The following is a 21,664-nucleotide window of genomic DNA, read 5'->3' as shown; positions in this document are numbered from 1 at the left end:
TTCCCAACATGTAGCCCAGTGCAGGTAATGTGTTTCTGTCTTGGGGTGGACACATACACATAACAACTCTAGTGTTCCCTATCCTGACAGCTAACCGGCCTCCCCAGGGCCTTGAACCCTGCCCTGGTCATGCTCCTGCCAGGTGATCTTGCTGCAGAGATAGCATTGGAGGCTGGAAATGACACCCAGGGGAGGTTATGCACACGGTCAGGTTCTCTCTGTATCACCACAAGCATCACAGTATTCTTACTTGAAATGAACACCTGGGATGTATCTTAACACCATAGTGATGCTTCCTGTATGCCAGTAGGAAAACAGTTCTGTACACTGTTTATCCCCGATGGTGACAAATTTCCCACTCGCCATTATTTTCCCTTTTTTGTTTTAACGGTTTTATTATTTTATTATTTATTTATTTGAGAGAGAGGGAGAGAGAGACCAGGCGGAGGACAGGCAGATGGGTTTGGAGAGAGACAGGCACTTTCCAGCCTGAGCTTGGAGCCTGATGGGGTGTCCGTCTTGTGACATGGAGATCATGAGCTGAGCTGAAGTCAAGAACCTCCATGGCATCCCTCTACTGCCTGTTTCAGCCACAGCCTGACAGTTATGTACACATGGTCACTTTAAAATCCCTCCAATGAACTCTCTTTGGCACAAAACCCCTCAAGGTCTCGGGACACCACGCAGCCTGTTTTTCCAGGTGAACAACTTCTCTGCTCTTAGGGAGACAGAGAGCCCTGGGGTGAAGCAGACTCATTTCCGTTAAGTGAATGTTTGAATGGCATATGGGTATCTATGACTCATGGGACTAAATGACAGATAACAAAGGTCTCTGGGATCCTCGCCAAAATAAAGGAGAAATCACTGAAGAGACCAAACACAAGTTCAGGATTGTTCTGTGACGTTTTTCTAATGCTGGGAATCTGCTCCCCAAGCTCTCCGTGCCCTGTCTGCAAACAGACTCCGGGGCTGTGTAAATTGTCACCAATATTATTTGGACTCTTTTGCATTTTTGCCAATAAGTGTGTAATGGCTACGGGGATTGTACCTAAGACTTGGCTCAATTATTTATTCCATCTGTGTTTAGCCCCTGGAGGTCAGGAGGATCATGATGCTCTAGAGCAAGTCGTGGGTTCTCCCAGTTCTTCTGCTTTCTGAGGAGCACAGGACACACACCACTGGTTCAGGTAGTGATGGCAGAGACCCAGAATGTCACTCAGACTCACAAGAAACACAGTTCTTAACCAGCAGCAGATTTACTACCAATTAGCAGAGGATACAAAATGCTGAGAGCCCTTTCAGTGTCCAGGAGGCCCCAGACCCATCAGACACAGCTTTGGAGACCCCTCTCTGCAGTGGAAAGCCTTTTTCTTCTCAAATGTGGGGCAGACTATTATGGTACCAATCAGCACAGAGAGACTTGGGGGGATTCTCAAATTATGTGTCCCTACCTTCATCGCCCAGTTCTGGCTTTAGGACTGTCATTTGGTAGCATATCAAAACCCAAAGAAAAAATAATCCAATGAAGAAATGGGCAGAGGACAGGAATAGACATTTCTCCAAAGAACACATCCAAATGACCAACAGACACATGAAAAAAATGTTGAACATCACTCGGCACCAGGGAAATACAAATCAAAACCACAATGAGATAGCACCTCACACCAGTTACAATGGCTAAAATTAATAAGTCAGAAAATTATGGGTTTTGGTGAGGATGTAGAGAATGGGGAACCCTCCTACACTGTTGGTAGGAATGCAAGCTGGTGCAGCCACTCTGGAAAACAGCACGGAGGTCCCTCAAAAAGTTGAAAATAGAGCCACTCTATGACCCAGCAATCATACTACTAGATATTTACCCCAGACATACAAATGTAGTGATCCAAAGGGTCACGTGCACCCCCAATGATCATAGCAGCAATGTTCACAATAGCCAAACTATGGACAGATGAATGGATAATGAAGAGGTGGTATGTATGTGTGTTTTGTGTGTGTGTGTGTGTGTGTGTGTGTGTGTGTGTATAATGGAATACTATGCAGCCACCAAAGAATGAAATCTTGCCATTTGCAATGACACGGATGGAACTAGAGGGTATTAGGCTAAGTGAAATAAGTCATTCAGAGAAAGACAGTTATCATATGATCTTCCTGATATGTGGAATTTAAGAAACAAAACCAAGGATCACAGGGGAAGAGAGGAAAAAATGAAACAAGTCAAAACCAGAGAGGGAGAAAAAGCATAGGAGACTCTTAATCACATGAAGCAAACTGAGGACTGCTGGAGGGGACGGGGTGGAGGGAAAGGGTAACTGGGTGATGGACATTGGGGAGGGGATGTGTTGTAATGAGCACTGGGTATTGTATAAGATTGATGGGTCACAGACCTGTACTCCTGAAACAAATAATACATTATATGATAACTAATTGAATTTATTTTTTTAAAGATTTTACTTATTTATTTGACAGGGAGAGATCACAAGTAAGCAGAAGGTAGGCAGAGATAGAAGGGGAAGCAAGCTCCTTGCTGAGCAGAGAGCCCAATATGGGTCTTGATCCCAGGACCCTGGGATCATGACCTGTGCCAAAGGCAGAGGCTTAACCAACTGAGCCACCCAGGTGCCCCTAACTAACTGGATTTAAATAAAAAGATAATGAAAGAATTTTAAAAAATAACCTCTTTAGAAGTTTGATAGAGTTTGACTCCACTAAAGATTAGACTATGCCTAATTTTTAGCTCTGTGATCCCGTGTACAGTAGTTATGAAGGAGAGTAAGTGAAAAAAATTCACACATTTACATTTATTTATTTATTTTTAAAGATTAAATTATTTATTTTAGAGTCAGAAAGAGAGTGCATGAAGACGGGGAGGTGAAGAAGGAGATAGAGAGGGAAGTGGACTCCCTGCTGGGCCCGGAGCTCTATGCCTAAGCTGGGCTCCACCCCTCCACCCTGAGATCATATTAAAATTAAATGAAAAATTTATTCACAAATTTACATTTAAAATTAAGTAAGGGAATGGACTCTTACTTATATATTTATATGTAAATGTTTGGGGCAATTGTTACAAAAAAAGTCTTAAATGTTTTGTAAAACATGTAGGTCATTCATAGAGAAATATATGACATGACAAAAGAGATAAACAAGGTATCCTCTGGCATAGTCCTTGATCATCATTTTCCCTGAGGACGGCCATCTCTGGACAGCTCAGTGATGGGGCTCATTAACAGTGTGGGGCATCTGCCCCCCAGAGATGTCAGCCAGGGAAACACATTTGGTTCTCAGTGCCAGCCCAGCCCAGCCACAGCTGAGTGTCACAGCACCCTCTCCTGGGCTCAAAAGTGTCTCCTTGTCATACAGCCAGGTGGGTATTTCTACCAGGGAAACCAAGGTGGAGTTTGCGATTGTCTTCATCTCCTCCCTCCTAGAGGAAAAGGGCAGATCTCTGTTCACCTAAAGATACGTGAAGTTATCATGAGAAAACATCCTTCTGCATAGGAAAAATTTATGGATAAGCCAGTGCTGGTGTAGTCAACCTTTGCATTTACTTCACACGACTGATTCTGCATGTCCAAGTGCCAATCCTTGACACTGTCTTTAGGCAGTGACTTGGAAAGGAGGTAGGAAAATAGCTTTGAACCTACAGAGAGGGTGAGCAAAGGTGAGTGGAATGAAACTTGGTCTGTGTGTTGCTTTAGGAATTGGAAGTTTGTCCATTTTCAGTTGCGATTGTTCTTGAAACAGAAGAGCTGCCCTGGTTTACACGTATGGTCTAGTGTCTAACGGAAGACTGTGGAAAGTCACCACACGTAGGAACTAAATTTAGCTCTTTGTTATAGACTCCACCAAGTCATTCCCAGGCATTTCATTCTACTATAGCACATTCACTACACCTGTGTACGCACATGTGGAAAATACTTTAAATATCTATATGTAAGGGGAATAAAATATGCCCTTCAGCGATAGAATAAGAGAGTCTTCATGTGTATAAAAGTATTATACTATATGCTTCCATGCTTTCCTATTGGTTCTTATTGTCCATGAAAATAGACAATATTTGTTCTCTGTTTAAATCTCGTTGTCATTATTTATCATTTCTAAATGTTCATTTTCTCCCTTACAAGTTACCAAAGAATCTAAAATATGTAAGGATTATTAGAAACTTTATGTTGAAGATTACAACAGGGAGTTGCATTTTGTGGATATTGTGTCAGTGCATCTCTGCTGGGACACTGGGTTCCGTCCTTCTATCCCTGCACAGCATCGTGAATGGAGTCTTGTGTGAATGCTGCTGGGGTCCTGCTCAGACGCTCTTCACCTGGCTGCTGCTCCGATCCTGACCCTATGTGTTAGGAATATGGGCTCCCGGGTGCACAGCCATTCCCTCCTTCAGAGATTTGCCCTCAGCTGAGAGGGAGCCGCTTTGCCAGGGGGTCTCGGGAACACATTTGGGGCAGCTCACAGCCGGTGACAGACTCATGGGAGAGATAAAAGGCTGCCAATGTCAAGGCAGGACTAAGTCTGATGCAATGCATGCTCCAGAGCTGTGCTGTCCAACACTGGAGTACGGAGCCACAGGAAGTCATTTAAATTTAAATTAATTAAAATTAAATAGAATACAAAATTCAGCTTCTCAACTAGGCTATTTTAAATGCTCAGGTAGTGACATTGGGTTAGTGGCTATTGCATTAGACAGGGAGGGCTGAGTATTTCCACCAGCACAGATGCATACTTGTATGGGAGAGTTGTGTCCAGCTTCTTATGGGATCAGGCTCATGCCATCTTCCACTTGAGACCACATCCTTGCTTAGCAGCATTCTCTGCTCTGTTTTGCTTCCCTCATCCCCTTTATCCTGAGAGCACTCCCTGAACAAACCATGTGAGTGGAAATCCTACTTGATCCTCTTCTCCCATGGAACCTGGTGGAAACACCGTCCATGTTCATGCGACCAGTCATTTCCAGTGTTGTGATAGCTGCCTTCCCCTCACTAGCTCATCCTGCATTGCCCTTGGGGGCCTGTTGTAGAATATTTGGGGTCCTCTCAGACCTAGGGGACAGAAGCTTTATTAAAGCAATAGTGATTCATTCTGCCACAGCCAACACTACTTCAGGATTCATTCAGGAACTGGATAGGGCAGGGTTTGTACGTCAATTTTGTTGGTGACTGTTATATATTTGAAATATCTTCAATACAGACATTTTCACAAGATTTTTGATATTTAAAATGTGTATCTTGCTTACTGAGTATGTGATTTTCAAGAAATATGAACTCTTGCACTTGAAGTTTTAGACTTATGTGTCAGTGTTGAACACGTGGTAATGGCTCTATCAACTTTCATGTGCTGGTACGAAACATTCAACCTCTTCCATTTAATGCCCTTTCTCATAATTATTATTGTAGAATTGTATTTTTTTAAAGATTTTATTTATTTATTTGGGACGCCTGGTGGCTCAGTTGGTTGAGTGGCTGTCTTTGGCTCAGGTCGTGGTCCCAGCGTCCTGGGATCGAGTCCCACATCGGGCTCCTTGCTCGGCAGGGAGCCTGCTTCTCCCTCTGCCTCTGCCTGCCACTCTGCTTGTGCTCACTCTCGCTCCTCTCTCTCTCTCTGACAGATAAATAAATAAAATCTTTAAGATTTTATTTATTTATTTGACAGAGAGAGATCACAAGTAGGCAGAGAGGCAGGCAGAGAGAGAGGGGGAAGCAGGCTCCCCGCCGAGCAGAGAGCCCAATGCGGGGCTCGATCCCAAGACCCTGAGATCATGACCCGAGCCGAATGCAGAGGCTTTAACCCACCGAGCCACCCAGGCACCCCTAGAATTGTATTTTTTGAGATGTCATTTCCCACTTTATTGTTTTTAGATAGTGATTGTTACATAAAATGCCATTGTTTCTGTTTTGTAGAATCTATTTATTTTTATTTCACCTAATAACTCTTTATTCTCTCAACGTATAACTCGTGCTTTTCTCAAGGTTGTATGGTTTTGTATGCAAGATAATAATTTATGTGTGGATTTGTAACTGGATTTTCCTCTACCGTCTCACATCATGATAATTGCTAGAGACAGTGTTCTGTGCTCCTTACATAGGATGGGTGTGTTTACTGTTCCAGCCAGGATTATTTACATAGTTTGTCCAAGAGGAATGAATGTCTCTTACTGCATTCAGGCATTTGATACCTACCTACGTAGAGATGATGGTTTTTAGTCTACTCACACAGGTCTTTAACGTGGTAAGAAGTAGACGAAATGAAGTTTTTCATTTAACCTTAGGCTACCCATGTCCTTTCTCTGGGAAGATGTGTTCTGTGGTGGTGCACAGAGATTGGAGAGGGACGGATGCTGAGCGGGGGAGGTGGAAGGGAGGAAAGTGAGCCAGATCAGCGGCACAAGCTGTTGAGATCCGAAGAAGGCGTTATGCAGCCTGCTCTTTCTCACGTCCAGTGCTGCTCAAGGGGAATAGTTTTCCTAGATGTAATGTGAGAAAAAAAGAGAAAAAGACGGTGGACTATGACAAGAGTATTCCTGTTCCCTCCCAGGGTTCTCTCCAGGAAGGTACTGGAAGCAATTGTGACCTCCACAGACAATCCCATTCTTTTTGTCTCTTTCAGTGGGCATCTCCTTTGCCTGATACTTTATTTTTCAACCTAAAATCATATTCATTTTTGTACCTGTCCGATAGAATCCATTCAGCATTCTTTAGATATATGTATACACACATAGACATACATATATAATCTGGAAAAGAAGGAAACCATTTGTTCAAGTTCAGAGTTTTGTCTTCTCTTTCCTTCCTTCTTAGTCCTTATTGATAGGATAATGTTAAAATATATCACTATTTATTGTGATGGTACGGAAAGCCTCTTTCTTCTCCTTGGATGAGTTAACATTTCCCTTTTGTCCTCCTTACTTTGGTGAGTAATGCCTTCATTACACACCTTGAAAATGTCAGCAATTTCTTTCAGATAATTTATCTCTATTAGTGTGTGTGTACATGAAACTGAACCGTGTTTTTTTTTTTATTTCTTTTCAGCGTAACAGTATTCATTGTTTTGCACCACACCCAGTGCTCCATGCAATATGTGCCCTCCTCAATACCCACCACCTGGTTCTCCCAACCTCCCATCCCCCACCCCTTCAAAACCCTCAGGTTGTTTTTCAGTGTCCATAGTCTCTCCTGGTTCACCTCCCCTTCCAATTTCCCTCAACTCCTTTCTCCTCTCCATCTCCCCATGTCCCCCATGTTATTTGTTATGCTCCACAAATAAGTGAAACCATATGATAATTGACTCTCTCTGCTTGACTTATTTCACTCAGCATAATCTCTTCTAGTCCTGTCCATGTTGCTACAAAAGTTGGGTATTCATATGGACCACATCTTCCTTATCCATTCATCCGTTGAAGGGCATCTTGGTTCTTTCCCCAGTTTGGAGACCATGGCCATTGCTGCTATAAACATTAGGGTACAGATGGCCCTTCTTTTCACTACATCTGTGCCTTTGGGGTAAATACCCAGTAGTGCAATTGCAGGGTCATAGGGAAGCTCTATTTTTAGTTTCCTGAGGAATCTCCACACTGTTCTCCAAAGTGGCTGCACCAACTTGCATTCTCACCAACAGTGCAAGAGGGTTCCCCTTTCTCCACATCCTCTCCAACACACGTTGTTTCCTGTCTTGCTAATTTTGGCCATTCTAACTGGTGTAATCTCAAGGTGGTATCTCAAGGTGGTTTTCATTTGAATCTCCCTGATGGCTAGTGATGATGAACATTTTTTCATGTGTCTGTTAGCCATTCGTATGTCTTCATTGGAGAAGTGTCTGTTCATGTCTTCTGCCCATTTTTTGACATGATTGTCTGTTTTGTGTGTGCTGAGTTTGAGAAGTTCTTTATAGATCTTGGATATCAGCCTTTTGTCTGTACTGTCATTTGCAAATATCTTCTCCCATTCCGTGGGTTGCCTCTTTGTTTTGTTGACTGTTTCCTTTGCTGTGCAGAAGCTTTTGGTCTTGATGAAGTCCCAAAAGTTCATTTTCGCTTTTGTTTCCTTTGCCTTTGGAGACATATCTTGAAAGAAGTTGCTGTGGCTGATATCGAAGAGGTTACTGCCTATGTTCTCCTCTAGGATTCTGATGGATTCCTGTCTCATGTTTTATCCATTTCGAGTTTATCTTTGTGTACGGTTAAAAGACAGTCTCTTCAATAAATGGTGCTGGAAAACTGGACAGCTATATGTAGAAGAATGAAACTCGACCATTCTCTTACACCGTGGTTTGTTTTTATTTGCTCTTTTGAGCAGGTGTGTCTGGGCACCTTCCCTGTTGTTGCATGTTTACACTCAGATACCTTTATAACTAACTCCATTAAGAAAGTTTTTGTGGATAGATTTTTTTGTGTGTGTGGGTACAACTGAATGCATCTCTACAGGAAATCCAAGGAAGTATAAAATAATGTGAAATACTGTATCCTCTATTCTGATTCCATAAATACTTACTTTATGCCAGTTTTGTACCAATTTCTTCCACACACCATTGGGTCTGCCCTGAAACCTGATTCAGATATTTAGTCTTAGAAGAACAAAAAATGAACTGTATGCCTAAGCATGTGAACATGATAGAACTGAAACACTCATGGGGCACCTGGGTGGCTCAGTGGGTTAAAGCCTCTGCCTTCGGCTCAGGTCATGATCCCGGAGTCCTGGGATCAAGCCCCGCATCGGGCTCTCTGCTCAGCCGGGAGCCTGCTTCCCTTCCTCTCTCTGCCTGCCTCTCTGTCTACTTGTAATCTCTGTCTGTCAAATAAATAAATACAATCTTTAAAAAAAAAAAAAGAACTGAAACACTCATTTTCTGATGCCTCTTTGGTTGGTTCATAACTATGTTTCTTCTATGCTACGCAGCTGGAAGTATAGGGTCATCAGACTCACCTGAGCGTTGGTAACGTGTCTGATTCAGCATCATTAACTCTGCAAGGCAGCTTCGAGAAGGTACTAGCCTAATGTTGACTGGTATCTGAGATTTTAGATAATACCAGAATATCCTTTTCTATGACTTTCTGTGTAGCACTTCAGGGTTTCCATTATAGGTATTTACCTGTCATTGCTTTGAGAATAAATCTTTCTTTGTCTCTCTATATTTGTTTAGTTGATTAATTTATCATAGAAGTAGTGTAAAGCATTACCCTTTGTATGTAGATTATACAGTTGGGTAACTTTTAAAAATATTTATTCTGATTAGAATGTGGATGGTGAATAGTCCAAACTTTTTCAGGAATTTCATGTGCTCTGGTTGGCAATGTGTGAAACAAAAGTGTGCAGAAGGAAGAGGAAAGTTGTGGCCACTGAATTTTAGGGCTCTGATACCACCTGACTATGCACGACCAAGGTATGCTCAGAGTTCCCGAAAATTGATACAGTAATTTTAAGCATCTTTAGCAAAGTTAAGCACTGTATTTAAATGGTGGTGTTTTCAGGGTCTCTCTGAGTATGTGTTTAGTTCTTTTACTACTCTAAGGAAACACAAATTCCAGACATGTAGCTTACATAAGTATAGTATCTTAGGTAATTCTGACACAATGTTTATGTGCAGAACTACTACTGATATTTTGAATGTAATTGAATTATTTGTATATGTACATTCTAGCTCTTAAACTCGTATATCTGAACACATTTTTGAGTTTCTTTTGCATTATATTCTATTGCAGGTGAGGTGTGTACAAATCCAGTTGTCTAAAACGTAAAATACATGTTTACAATAGCGTCCTCCCTCTGTCTGCCTCTCCTTCTGATTCTTTATGATTGTTCTCCCTCTATTTCCTTCATCCTTATTATCTCTAAAATGTATGTACATACTCACAGTCCTTTAAGTCCCATTAGTTCAGACCAAAAGACCTTTCATACCTAGGACTGATGCCAACACAATGTCCATTATTTCATATTTCTTTTTTTTTTAAAGATTTTTATTTATTTATTTGACAGAGACAGAGATCACAAGTAGGCAGAGAGGCAGGCAGAGAGAGGAGGAAGAAGGCTCCCCGCCGAGCAGAGAGCCCGATGTGGGGCTCGATCTTAGGACCCTGCAATCACGACCCAAGCCGAAGGCAGAGGCTTTAACCCACTGAGCTACCCAGGCACCCCTTTCGTTTTTCTTATATTACTTATTAAAGATTTACTTTTGTGATAATGTGGAACTAAACTGGTATAAATTATGTCAATTTCAATCATTTATTAAAACAGTTAATTTTAGTATGCCATGGCCATGTCTTATAACATGAGAGATCCACCTCCACCAGCACCAACTTTTTTTTTTTTTAAAGGTTTCCTTTAAAAGTTGCTAAACACTTGGTCCTGGCAGGAAACATGTGCTAACAGAGGATGGAACAGAAGAATGGCAGTTCTTCCACAGGGTTTATCCTGCTGGGGTTCTCTGACCGGCCTCAACTGGAGCTAGTCCTCTTTGTGGTCCTCCTGATCTTCTACCTGTTCACTCTGCTGGGAAACGCCACCATCATTGCCTTGGCCCACCTCGACCCACATCTTCAGACTCCCATGTACTTTTTCCTCTCCAACCTAAGCTTTCTGGACCTGTGTTACACGACCAGCAGTGTCCCGCAGCTCCTGGTTCATCTCCGGACAGCAGACAAGTCTATCTCGTTTAGTGGCTGTGTAGTTCAACTGTTTGTTTTCTTAGGGCTGGGATGCACAGAATGCATTCTGTTAGGGGTCATGGCGTTTGACCGCTATGCAGCCATCTGCAAGCCCCTGCAGTACACCGTGATCATGCACCCCCGCCTCTGTGCCCTCATGGCTTCTGCATCGTGGTTCGTTGGTTTTGCCAACTCCTTATTGCAGACAGTGCTCATCTTCCTTTTACCACTTTGTGGGAGAAATAAAATAGACCACTTCCTTTGTGAGATCCCTGCCCTGCTCAAGCTTGCGTGTGTTGACACCACTGTGAATGAGTCTGAGCTCTTCTTTGCCAGTGTGATCATTCTCCTTGTACCTGTGACATTAATCATCTTCTCCTATGGTCGGATCGTCAGGGCGGTCTTAAGAATAAAGTCATCTGCGGGGCAGAGGAAAGCGTTTGGCACGTGTGGGTCCCACATCACAGTGGTCTCCCTGTTCTATGGCACGGCCATCTATGCTTACCTCCAGCCCAGCGACAACTACTCCCAGGATCAGGTCAAGTTTGTTTCTTTGTTCTATGCCATCGTCACCCCTACGGTCAACCCCATCATATATACGCTGCGGAACAAGGATGTGACGGGGGCAATGAAGAAGGTGCTTTGGAGGGACCAGGACTCCAGATGACTGGGTGGGAAAGTCCCATATATGGAACACATTGAATGCCAGAGTGATCAAGATGTTTGTGACCTACGTGGATCATCTAAAATTTCCGGTGATAAGTCTCAAGGGAATTTACTTATTTCATTCTTTTATCCAAATGAGTGCTCAAAATCCAAGTTCATGGATTCACACAACTTTATCAGAGGCTGAGTTTTGTTCCCAGATCTCATATGTGTGTGTGTGTGTGTGTGTGCGTGTGTGTGTGTGTGTATAATGTATTTATTATTTAATTTGAGAAAGAGGAAGCATGAGCAGGAGGGGTGTAGAGAGAGGGAGAAAGAATCTCAAGCAGACTGTACCCTGAGTGCAGAGCCTGATGCTGGGATCAGTCCCACAACCCTGAGATCACAACCTGAGCTGAAATCACGTGTCGGACACTCAACCGAGTGCCCCCACCAGGCTGCCTGAGCTCTTCCTCATATTCGTATTTTAGAGAGCTCCACGGGTTTTCTTATTTCACTCCCATTTGGGCATCCTATTCCATTTCTAAGTGCAAGAAGACATTTATGCACGTAATATGAAGGCATAGGCAACATAAAAATATAAACCCCTAACGCGCTGTAAAAAATGTTAACATTTTAGCATTTTGTAGCAACTGCTGGAGGAGTGTCACTTGTTCTTGTATTTGGATCATGGCCGTATGACCAGGTCCATAGGTTGACTGTATCATTGCCTTTTCACAGAATTAGGTGGGCATCTGTGGGAAAAGCATACTTTTAGATGAAAGAGAAATTTGGTAACATGAGTTCTGAAAAAGCCATTCAGATATGAGGCCTGGTGTGATGTGAGCCGTGTGACAGTGGTTTTCTGCAGCCTGTGTGAGGCGTTCATGTCACACAGGGGCAGGGCCTGGTGCGTTGCTGCCGATACGCTGAGCAGCAGCTGCCGAGCAGCAGACAGTGCTTACGTGTCGTGTTGTGCTGCGGTCAGAGGGGCACCCATGTGAGGTCTGCAAGCCGGTTACGCAGCCTGTGAGCCACCCCCTGCATTCAAAATGACTTTTAGGACATTATTGTATCTGAACAGTACATAACTCAGTTCCTATTCAATATTCTACATCTTCTATCTACGATAATGCAGCTAAAATTTCAAAGGGCGAAACACTTAGATCTTCTCTTCGTACCATTTTGTAAATTTTTTGATCCAGACATCAACTGATCAGTGCTTTGTATCTCACATCTGCCCACGGCCCCAGACAATTTGAATGCAGGAACACAAAAAAGAAAGAGAAATGACCTCTGTTTCCCTGGAAATCCCATGTTCCTTGGAGCTTACTCATTTTCACCAGGGGAAAACTTAAAAGAAATAAATAAAATGTATGTGAGCTATTGAAGATCTCTGTGTGTCTAAGCTTTATAGATAGCCATCTCATTATGAAATAACTGTCACACAGTTCCGAATTCTGCACACAGCCCAGTGCAGGTAGATGTGTTTGTGTCTTGGGCTGGACACATACGCATGACAACTCTCCTGTTCCCTATCCTGATGGCTAACCGGCCTCCCCAGGGCCTTGAACCCTGAGCTGGTCATGCTCATGCCCAGTGACCTTGCTGCCGAGACAGCATGTGGAGGCTGGAAATGACCCCCAGGGGAGGTTATGCACACGGTCAGGTTCTCTGTATCACCACAAGCATCACAGTATTCTTACTAGAAATGAACATCTGGGATGTATCTTGATACCATAGTGATGCTTCATGGATATCAGTAGGAAAACAGTTCTGTACACGGTTTATCCCGATGGTGACAAATTTCTCACTCTCCGTTATGTTTCAGCCACATCCTGACAGTTATACCCAAATGGTCACTTTAAAGTCCCTCAAGTGAACTGTCTTTGGTGCAAAACCCTCAAGATCTCATGATGTTACAGAGCGTATTGTAGTGGGTGAACAAGTCCTTCTCTGCTCTTAAGGACACACAGAACCTGGGGAAAATATTTATTTCCTTTAAGTGAATGTGTGAATGGCATTTGGATGTTTACAACTCATGGAAATAAGTTATAGAGAACAAAGTTCTCTGGGATCCAGGCCAAAATAAAAGAGAAGTCATTTAAGAGACCAAACACAAGTTCAGGATTGTTCTGTGACATTTTTCTAATGTTAGGAATCTGCTCCCCATGGTGTCCATGGCTTGTCTGTAATAGACTCCAGGGTTGTGTAAATTGTCACCAGTATTATTTGGACTGTTTCCTTCTGTGTGTCCACGAACAATTGTGGCATGGATGTGCACTTGTACCCAAGGCTTGGCTAAATTATTCTATTGTGTTTAGCCCCTGGAGGTCAGGACAATCATGATGCTCTAGAGCAAGTCATGGGTTCTTCCAACACTTCTGCTTTCTTTTTTTTTTTTTTTTTTTTTTCACTTCTGCTTTCTGAGGAGCACAGGGCACACACCACCGGCTCAGGTAGTGATGGCAGAGACCCAGAATGTCCGTCAGACTCACATGAAACACAATTTTTAACAGCAGGTGAGTCATTACCAGTTAGCGAAGGATACCAAGTAGCAGGAGTGGGTGAAGGAGGCCCCAGAGCCATCAGATACAGCTTCTCAGACTCCTTCACTGCAACGGAAAGCCTCTTTCTTCTCAAATGTGAGGCAGAACTAGTGTGGTACAAGTCAGCACAGAGAAGGCTTGGGGGGATTCTCACATTATGTGTCCCTACCTTCATAGCCCTGTCCTGGCTTTAGGACTGTCATTTGGTAGCATATCTGCAGTGTGTAGAGCGTAGGTTCTAAACAGACCCTCTGCATCGTGCTGGAATCACTACTAGGTCAGAAATCACAGCACAGCCACCCCTGTCAGACCCTCATGTGGCTCAGAGTCTATGCATTTCAGTTACTCTTTGCCAGAGGTCTGCTCTGTCCAGGCTCAGTGAGGAGGGAGGGACAGGTTATAGGTCCCTGGGAGCCCTTTCCTTTGCAGGTGGCTTCTTTTCAGATGCTTGTCTTGTAATACGGGTGAGAACTTCTTTCCTCGCTGTGGTATTGCAGCGTATTCCAGACCTGGTCTTGCAGACTCTGGGAACCACTGTGCATGGAAATGTGGTTTGCCGGGGAGGTGGGCTCTGTGTCAGTGCAGAAACGAGAGGATGAATGACTGCTGCTCAGAGGGGTCAGGGGATTGGGTCCCTGAGATGGTCTAGGGACTGGACACTTGCTTTGCGGAGGGAGACAGTTCCTTCTTCCCCCCAGGTTTCTTCCACTTGTTTTGGAATTAAATTGTAAGAGCAGCGTTAACAGGAGAAAAACTCTGAAGGTTTATTACTTGAACATGGAGGCTCAGTGATGAAATTGAGACCCAAAGAAATGACCAAGGCAGGCAGTTTTTACACCTTTTATAGAGAGACACGAAATGTGTGTGGATTTGACAGGATAGAGGAAATCTGTGTTTGGGAGCTTTAGATAGGAAGGAATTCTAATTGGAATTTGGGCTGAGGTAGCCGATTCCTGAAAAAGTAGCAAGGTTTGTTTCTATAGCTTTCTCAACTCTAAGGTCTCTACCCGTGGTGTCAGGATATCTTACTTATTCATCCTGGTCAGGTGCCTTTCATGGGGAGATTTGTTTCCTGCTTTCAGGAGGACAGAGGACAGTGTGATGTCCTTGCAGCTGCTGTTTCTGAAGTAGCTTCCTTTCAAGATAGTCAGTATGACCTTGAGGCCCATTTTGGGATCTGCCCTGGGTCTTTACACTTGCCATACACTTGATGCTTTCTAAAAACTTAATTCCATTGATTTACACTCTTCGGTGGATTTATTTTAAGCATTCTGAACTGAGCGCTGGGTATGGTACATAAACAATGACTCTTGGAACACTGAAAAAATAAAATTAAATAAAAAAAAAAGGAAAGCCAAATAAAAAATAATTCCATGGGGTCTTTAAGAAGTGTAAGTTCTGATAAGGCAAGATTTCTGAGGACAGTTTTAAGTTCTTTTGAGAATGATGTTTGTTGTTCAGTTCTTGACCTGTGTCTTTTGTCTCAGTGAAGCATCCTGCACATTTTTGTTCTTAAGGATTTTATTTATTTGTGTCAGAGAGAGAGAGGGAGAGAGAGCACAGCACAAGCAGCAGAGGGAGAAGTGGGGTCCTCGCTGAGCAAGGAGCCTGATGATGGACTTGATCCCAGGTCCCCAGGATTATGACCTGAGCTGAAGGCAGATGCTTAACGGACTGAGCCATGCAGGTATCCCACATCCTGGACATTTTTAATGGTTGGATTATTTGGGATCCTCATGATCAATGCGACGTCATGATCAATTGTCAAAGCCTTTCCAGGAGCTCCCCCTGATTCTGTGTAGCAGGTCATAAACAGTGCTTTCCAGGTATTTTTATGTCCCCATTTCAACCATTTGGAAATATTGAAATAGTTTTGCAAGATTCTTTTGGGAAAACTTCTTTATTAATGTATGGAAATGAGAACTCTGTTTTTTGTCTTTAAAGGAAATATCTTGGCTACAATGTGTGTTTTAGCCTGAAACCACCCTCTCTCTGATTCATTGCCTTTCTTGGAAAAACCATCCCATACTTCCCAAAGAATGTTTCTTCTCAAATGCCACCACGACAGGTTTCATTGTGGCTTGCATTTAGATTGATGTAACATATATATTAGTACATTATCACACACACACCTGGATATGCACTTGCACAAATAAATGTTTTCCACTTAAATCTCTTGTAGGTCAACCTCTTAACCCTTTTGTGAAGTTGAATAGTAGAAGAAACTATGTTTTTTTTAGCTTGTACTCCTTTGAAGTGACAGGATTATAAATGATGTATTTCCAATGTGTTCTGAAATGTGTACAAATATACCCAAGTATGTGTGGTAACAGTTTATTCCTGCAGGTCACATTGCAAAGAAAATAACCACTTACCAGGAGGTGATGGGGACATGTGCTGTTGACAAAATCCACACCAATAAAGAGCTGAATAGGACAAACTATGCTCTTTTTGTTGTCATAAAAGATACACATAAGTTAATAAGTTTAGAAATGCCATTCTTTCATTCTCTGGATTTAAATTTCCATCAGAAACAGTGGGCTGTTTTTTTACAGTGGATAATCTAAAAATCTCACTTAATAACTTTGTGGAAGATTTTTTTAAGAAGTTACTCTTATTTTTTAAGATTTTATTTATCTATTTGAGAGAGAGAGAGAGAGAGTGCATGAATGGGGTGGGGAGCAGCAGAGGGAGAGGGAGACTCCCCACTGAGCAGGGAGCACAATATGGGGCTCCAAACCTGGACCTTGCGATCATGACCTGAGCCAAAGGCAGATGTTTAACTGATTGAGACACCCAGTGGCAGGGAGGGGCAGAGAGTGAGAGAGAAACTTAAGCAGAGTCTGCCCTGAGCGTGGAGTGTGACTTGGGGCTTGATCTCAGTACCCTGAGAACACAACCTGAGCCCAAACCAGGAGTCTGACTCTCAAACAACTGCACCACCCAGGAACCCTCATAGGGAGATTTTTGCATTAAATAGCAGGAAATACTAACCTTAGGAGAGGTATAAGAAATGGGATGAAAAAATTGAATGATATCTCTTGTATTTATTTATTTTCTCCCCAGATATACAAAGATAGAACTGACATGTAGTATTAAGCAAATTTTAGGAGTAGAAAATGTGAATATCTACATATAACAAAACTGTTTACCACCCTAGGGTTAGTCAAACCTCCATCTCATCACATAATCACCCTTTCTTCTTTGTGGTGAGAACGATTGAAATCTACTCTCAGCCACTTTCAACTCTGTAATAGAATCATAGTAACTCTGTGCACCACGGACCATGCGGTGCATTAGCTCAGGACTTTCATGTGATAAGTGGTAGTCTGTTCCCTTTGCCCAACATCTCCCACTTCTCCTCCCCTCGGTCCCTGGTAACCACCTTTCTACTCTCTGGACCTACTGGTTCAGCTTTTCTGGATCCCACAGTTGTGTGGATCACAGAGTGTTTGTCTTGCTCTTCTGACTTGTTTCACCTACCAGTACTGCCCTCAAGGTGCATCCGTGTGGTCACAAATGGCAGGATTTCCTTCCTTCTCCTGGATGAATAATATTGCTTTAGATACTTAAGCCACATCCTCTTTCTCCGCTCATCTTTGTGGACACTTAGGTTGTCTCCACATTTGGCCATTGTGAATAGTGCTGCCGTGAATATGGGAGGGCATACATTTTTGTGATATGCTGATTTCATTTCCTTTGGATTGGTACCTAGAAGTTAGTTACTGGATACAATAGCAGTTCCGTTGTTATTTTTTTGAGGAACCTCCTTACTGCTATCCATGGAGGCTGTATCAGTTTACATTCCCGTCAACTGCGCATGAGTTTTCCCTCACTGACTTGTTATCTTTTGTCTTTTTGACAATAGCCATTCTAACAGGTGTGAGTGATATCTGTGGTTGTGGTTTGCATCTTCTGGACGAATAGTGATGTTAAATACATTCCATGTAGGTATTGGCCATTGTATGTCTTCTTTGGAAAAATGTCAGTTCAGTTCCTCTGTTCTTAAAAAAAGTGCAATTGTTGGTTTTTATTCCACTGAATTGCATGAGTTTCTTTTTTCCTTTAACTTTTTTTTTTAAATTAACATATAATGTGTTATTAATCCTAGTGATACAGGTCTGTGAATCACCAGGTTTACATACTTCGTAGCACTCACCATAACAAAAACCCTCCCCAATGTCCATAACCTCACCACCCACTCCCTACTCCCCCATCCCCAGCAACCCTCAGTTTGTTTTGTGAGATTAAGAGTCCCTTATGGTTTGTCTCCCTCCCGATCTCATCTTGTTTCATTTATTCCTTTCGTACCCCCAAACCCCCACATTGCCTATCAGCTTCCTCATATCAGGGAGATCATATAATTGTCTTTCTCTGATTGACTTATATCGCACAGCATAATACCTGCTAGTTTCATCCACGTTGTTGCAAATGGCAAGATTTCATTTCTTTTGATGGCTGCATAGTATTCCATTGTGTATATATATTACATCTTCTTTATCCATTTGTCTTTTGATGGACATCTAGGTTATTTCCATAGTTTGGCTATTGTGGGCATTGCTGCTATAAACATTCAGGTGCACATGCCACTTCAGATCCCTACATTTGTATCTTTAGGGTAAATGCCCAGTAGTGCGATTGCTGGGTTGTAGGGTAGCTCTATTTTCAACTTTTTGAGGAACCTCCATGCTGTTTTCCCGAGTGGTTGCACCAGCTTGCATTCCCACCAACAGGGCAGGAGGGTTCCCCTTTCTCCCCATCCTCACCATCATCTGTCATTTCCTGACTTGTTAATTTTAGCCATTCTGACTGTTGTGAGTTGGTATCTGACTGTGGTTTTGATTTGTATTGAACTGCATGAGTTTCTTATATGTTTTCGATATGACCCCTTAACAGGTAGAAGATATGTAAGTATTTTCTCCCTTTCTGTAGGCTGACTTTTCATTTTCTTGATTGTTTCTTTAGCTGTGCAGAAGGTTTTTATTTTTTTATTTTTTGTTTTTTTTAGTATTTTAATTATTTTATTGCTCTTTTTTTTCTTTTTTCTAATGCAGTCATTTATAAAAAAAAATTCTTTTCAGCGTAACAGAATTCATTGTTTTTGCACCACACCCAATGCTCCGTGCAATACATGTCCTCCCTAATACCCACCACCTGGTTCCCCCAACCTCCCACCTCCCACCCCTTCAAAACCCTCAGATTGTTTTTCAGGGTCCACAGTCTCTCATGGTTCACCTCCCCTTCCAATTTCCCTCAACTCTCTTCTCCTCTCCATCTTCCCATGTCCTCCATGTTATTTGGTATGCTCCACAAATAAGTGAAACCATATGATAATTGACTCTCTCTGCTTGACTTATTTCACTCAGCATAATCTCTTCCAGTCCCTCCCATGTTGCTACAAAAGTTGGGTATTCATCCTTTCTGATGGAGGCATAAACTCCATAGTGTATATGGACCACATCTTCCTTATCCATTCGTCCATTGAAGGGCATCTTGGTTCTTTCCCCAGTTTGGAGACCATGGCCATTGCTGCTATAAACATTAGGGTACAGATGGCCCTTCTTTTCACTACATCTGTGCCTTTGGGGTAAATACCCAGTAGTGCAATTGCAGGGTCATAGGGAAGCTCTATTTTTAGTTTCCTGAGGAATCTCCACACTGTTCTCCAAAGTGGCTGCACCAGTTTGCATTCCCACCAACAGTGTAAGAGGGTTCCCCTTTCTCCACATCCTCTCCAACACACGCTGTTTTCTTTCTTGCTAACTTTGGCCATTCTAACTGGTGTAAGGTGGTATCTCAATGTGGTTTTCATTTGAATCTCCCTGATGGCTAGTGATGATGAACATTCTTTCATGTGTCTGATAGCCATTTGTATGTCTTCATTGGAGAAGTGTCTGTTCATATCTTCTGCCCATTTTTTAATATGATTGTCTGTTTTGTGTGTGTTCAGTTTGAGGAGTTCTTTATAGATCCTGGATATCAACCTTTTGTCTGTACTGTCATTTGCAAATATCTTCTCCCATTCCGTGGGTTGCCTCTTTATTTTGTTGACTATTTCTTTTGCTGTGCAGAAGCTTTTGGTCTTGATGAAGTCCCAAAAGTTCATTTTCGCTTTTGTTTCCTTTGCCTTTGGAGACATATCTTGAAAGAAGTTGCTGTGGCTGATATCGAAGAGGTTACTGCCTATGTTCTCCTCTAGGATTCTGATGGATTCCTGTCTCACGTTGAGGTCTTTTATCCATTTCGAGTTTATCTTTGTGTACGGTGTAAGAGAGTGGTCGAGTTTCATTCTTCTACATATAGCTGTCCAATTTTCCCAGCACCATTTATTGAAGAGACTGTCTTTTTTCCACTGTATATTTTTTCCTGCTTTGTCAAAGATTATTTGACCATAGAGTTGAGGGTCCATATCTGGGCTCTCTACTCTGTTCCACTGGTCTATGTGTCTGTTTTTATACCAGTACCATGCTGTCTTGGTGATCACAGCTTTGTAGTAAAGCTTGAAATCAGGTAACGTGATGCCGCCAGTTTTATTATTGTTTTTCAACATTTCCTTAGCAATTCAGGGTCTCTTCTGATTCTATACAAATTTTAGGATTATTTGCTCCAGCTCTTTGAAAATACCGGTGGAATTTTGATTGGAATGGCATTAAAAGTATAGATTGCTCTGGGCAGTATAGACATTTTAACGGTGTTTATTCTACCGATCCAAGAGCATGGAATGGTCTTCCATCTTTTTGTGTCTTCTTCAATTTCATTCATGAGTGTTCTGTAGTTCCTCGAGTACAGATCTTTAACCTCTTTGGTTAGGTTTATTCCGAGGTATCTTATGGTTCTTGGTGCTATAGTAAATGGAATCGATTCTCTAATTTGCCTTTCTGTATTTTCATTGTTAGTGTATAAGAAAGCCACTGATTTCTGGACATTGACTTTGTATCCTGCCACCTTACTGAATTGCTGTATGAGTTCTAGTAGTCTGGGGGTGGAGTCTTTCGGGTTTTCCATATAAAGTATCATGTCATCTGTGAAGAGAGAGAGTTTGACTTCTTTATTGCCAATTTGGATACCTTTTATTTCTCTTTGTTGTCTGATTGCTGTTGCTAGGACTTCTAATACTATGTTGAACAAGAGTGGTGAGAGTGGGCATCCTTGTCGTGTTCCTGATCTCAACGGGAAGGCTGTGAGCTTTTTCCCATTGAGGATGATATTTGCTGTGGGTCTTTCATAGATAGATTTTATGAAGTTCAGGAATGTTCCCTCTATCCCTATACTTTGAAGCGTTTTAATCAGGAACGGATGCTGGATTTTGTCAAAAGCTTTTTCTGCTCAATTAAGAGGACCATGTGGTTCTTCTCTCTTCTCTTATTGATTCGTTCTATCACATTGATTGATTTGCGAATGTTGAACCATCCTTGTAACCCAGGGATGACTCCCACCTGGTCATGGTGGATAATCTTTTTCATGTGCTGTTGGATCCTGTTTGCTAGGATCTTGTTGAGAATCTTAGCATCCATATTCATCAGTGATATTGGTCTGAAATTCTCCTTTTTGGTAGGGTCTTTGCCTGGTTTGGGGATCAGGGTAATGCTGGCTTCATAAAAAGAGTCTGGAAGTTTTCCTTCTGCTTCAATTTTTTGAAACAGCTTCAGGAGAATAGGGGTTATTTCTTCTTTGAGAGTTTGATAGAATTCCCCAGGGAATCCGTCGGGTCCTGGGCTCTTGTTTTTTGGGAGGTTTTTGATCACTGCTTCAATCTTGTTACTAGATATCAGTCTATTCAGGTTGTTAATTTCTTCCTGGTTCAATTTTGGGAGTTTATAGTTTTCCAGGA

General features: G+C 42.3%; 1 protein-coding gene across 1 annotated transcript; it reads left to right on the top strand.

Annotated features, from left to right (window-relative positions):
- Nucleotides 1-10,367: 10,367 nt before the first annotated feature.
- LOC308344844 (putative olfactory receptor 2B8) lies at nt 10,368-11,306 on the top strand (the record flags this gene model as incomplete). Its single annotated transcript, XM_080806661.1, has 1 exon — nt 10,368-11,306. One exon carries the CDS (start codon nt 10,368-10,370, stop codon nt 11,304-11,306), a length of 939 nt encoding a protein of 312 aa, XP_080662787.1.
- Nucleotides 11,307-21,664: the final 10,358 nt, after the last annotated feature.

This window comes from Martes martes, assembly GCF_963455335.1.
Source record: "Martes martes genome assembly, chromosome: 6".
Classification (NCBI taxonomy): domain Eukaryota; kingdom Metazoa; phylum Chordata; class Mammalia; order Carnivora; family Mustelidae; genus Martes; species Martes martes.
Note: the sequence above shows the minus strand (reverse complement) of the source record. Positions and strands in the feature narration are given on the sequence as shown.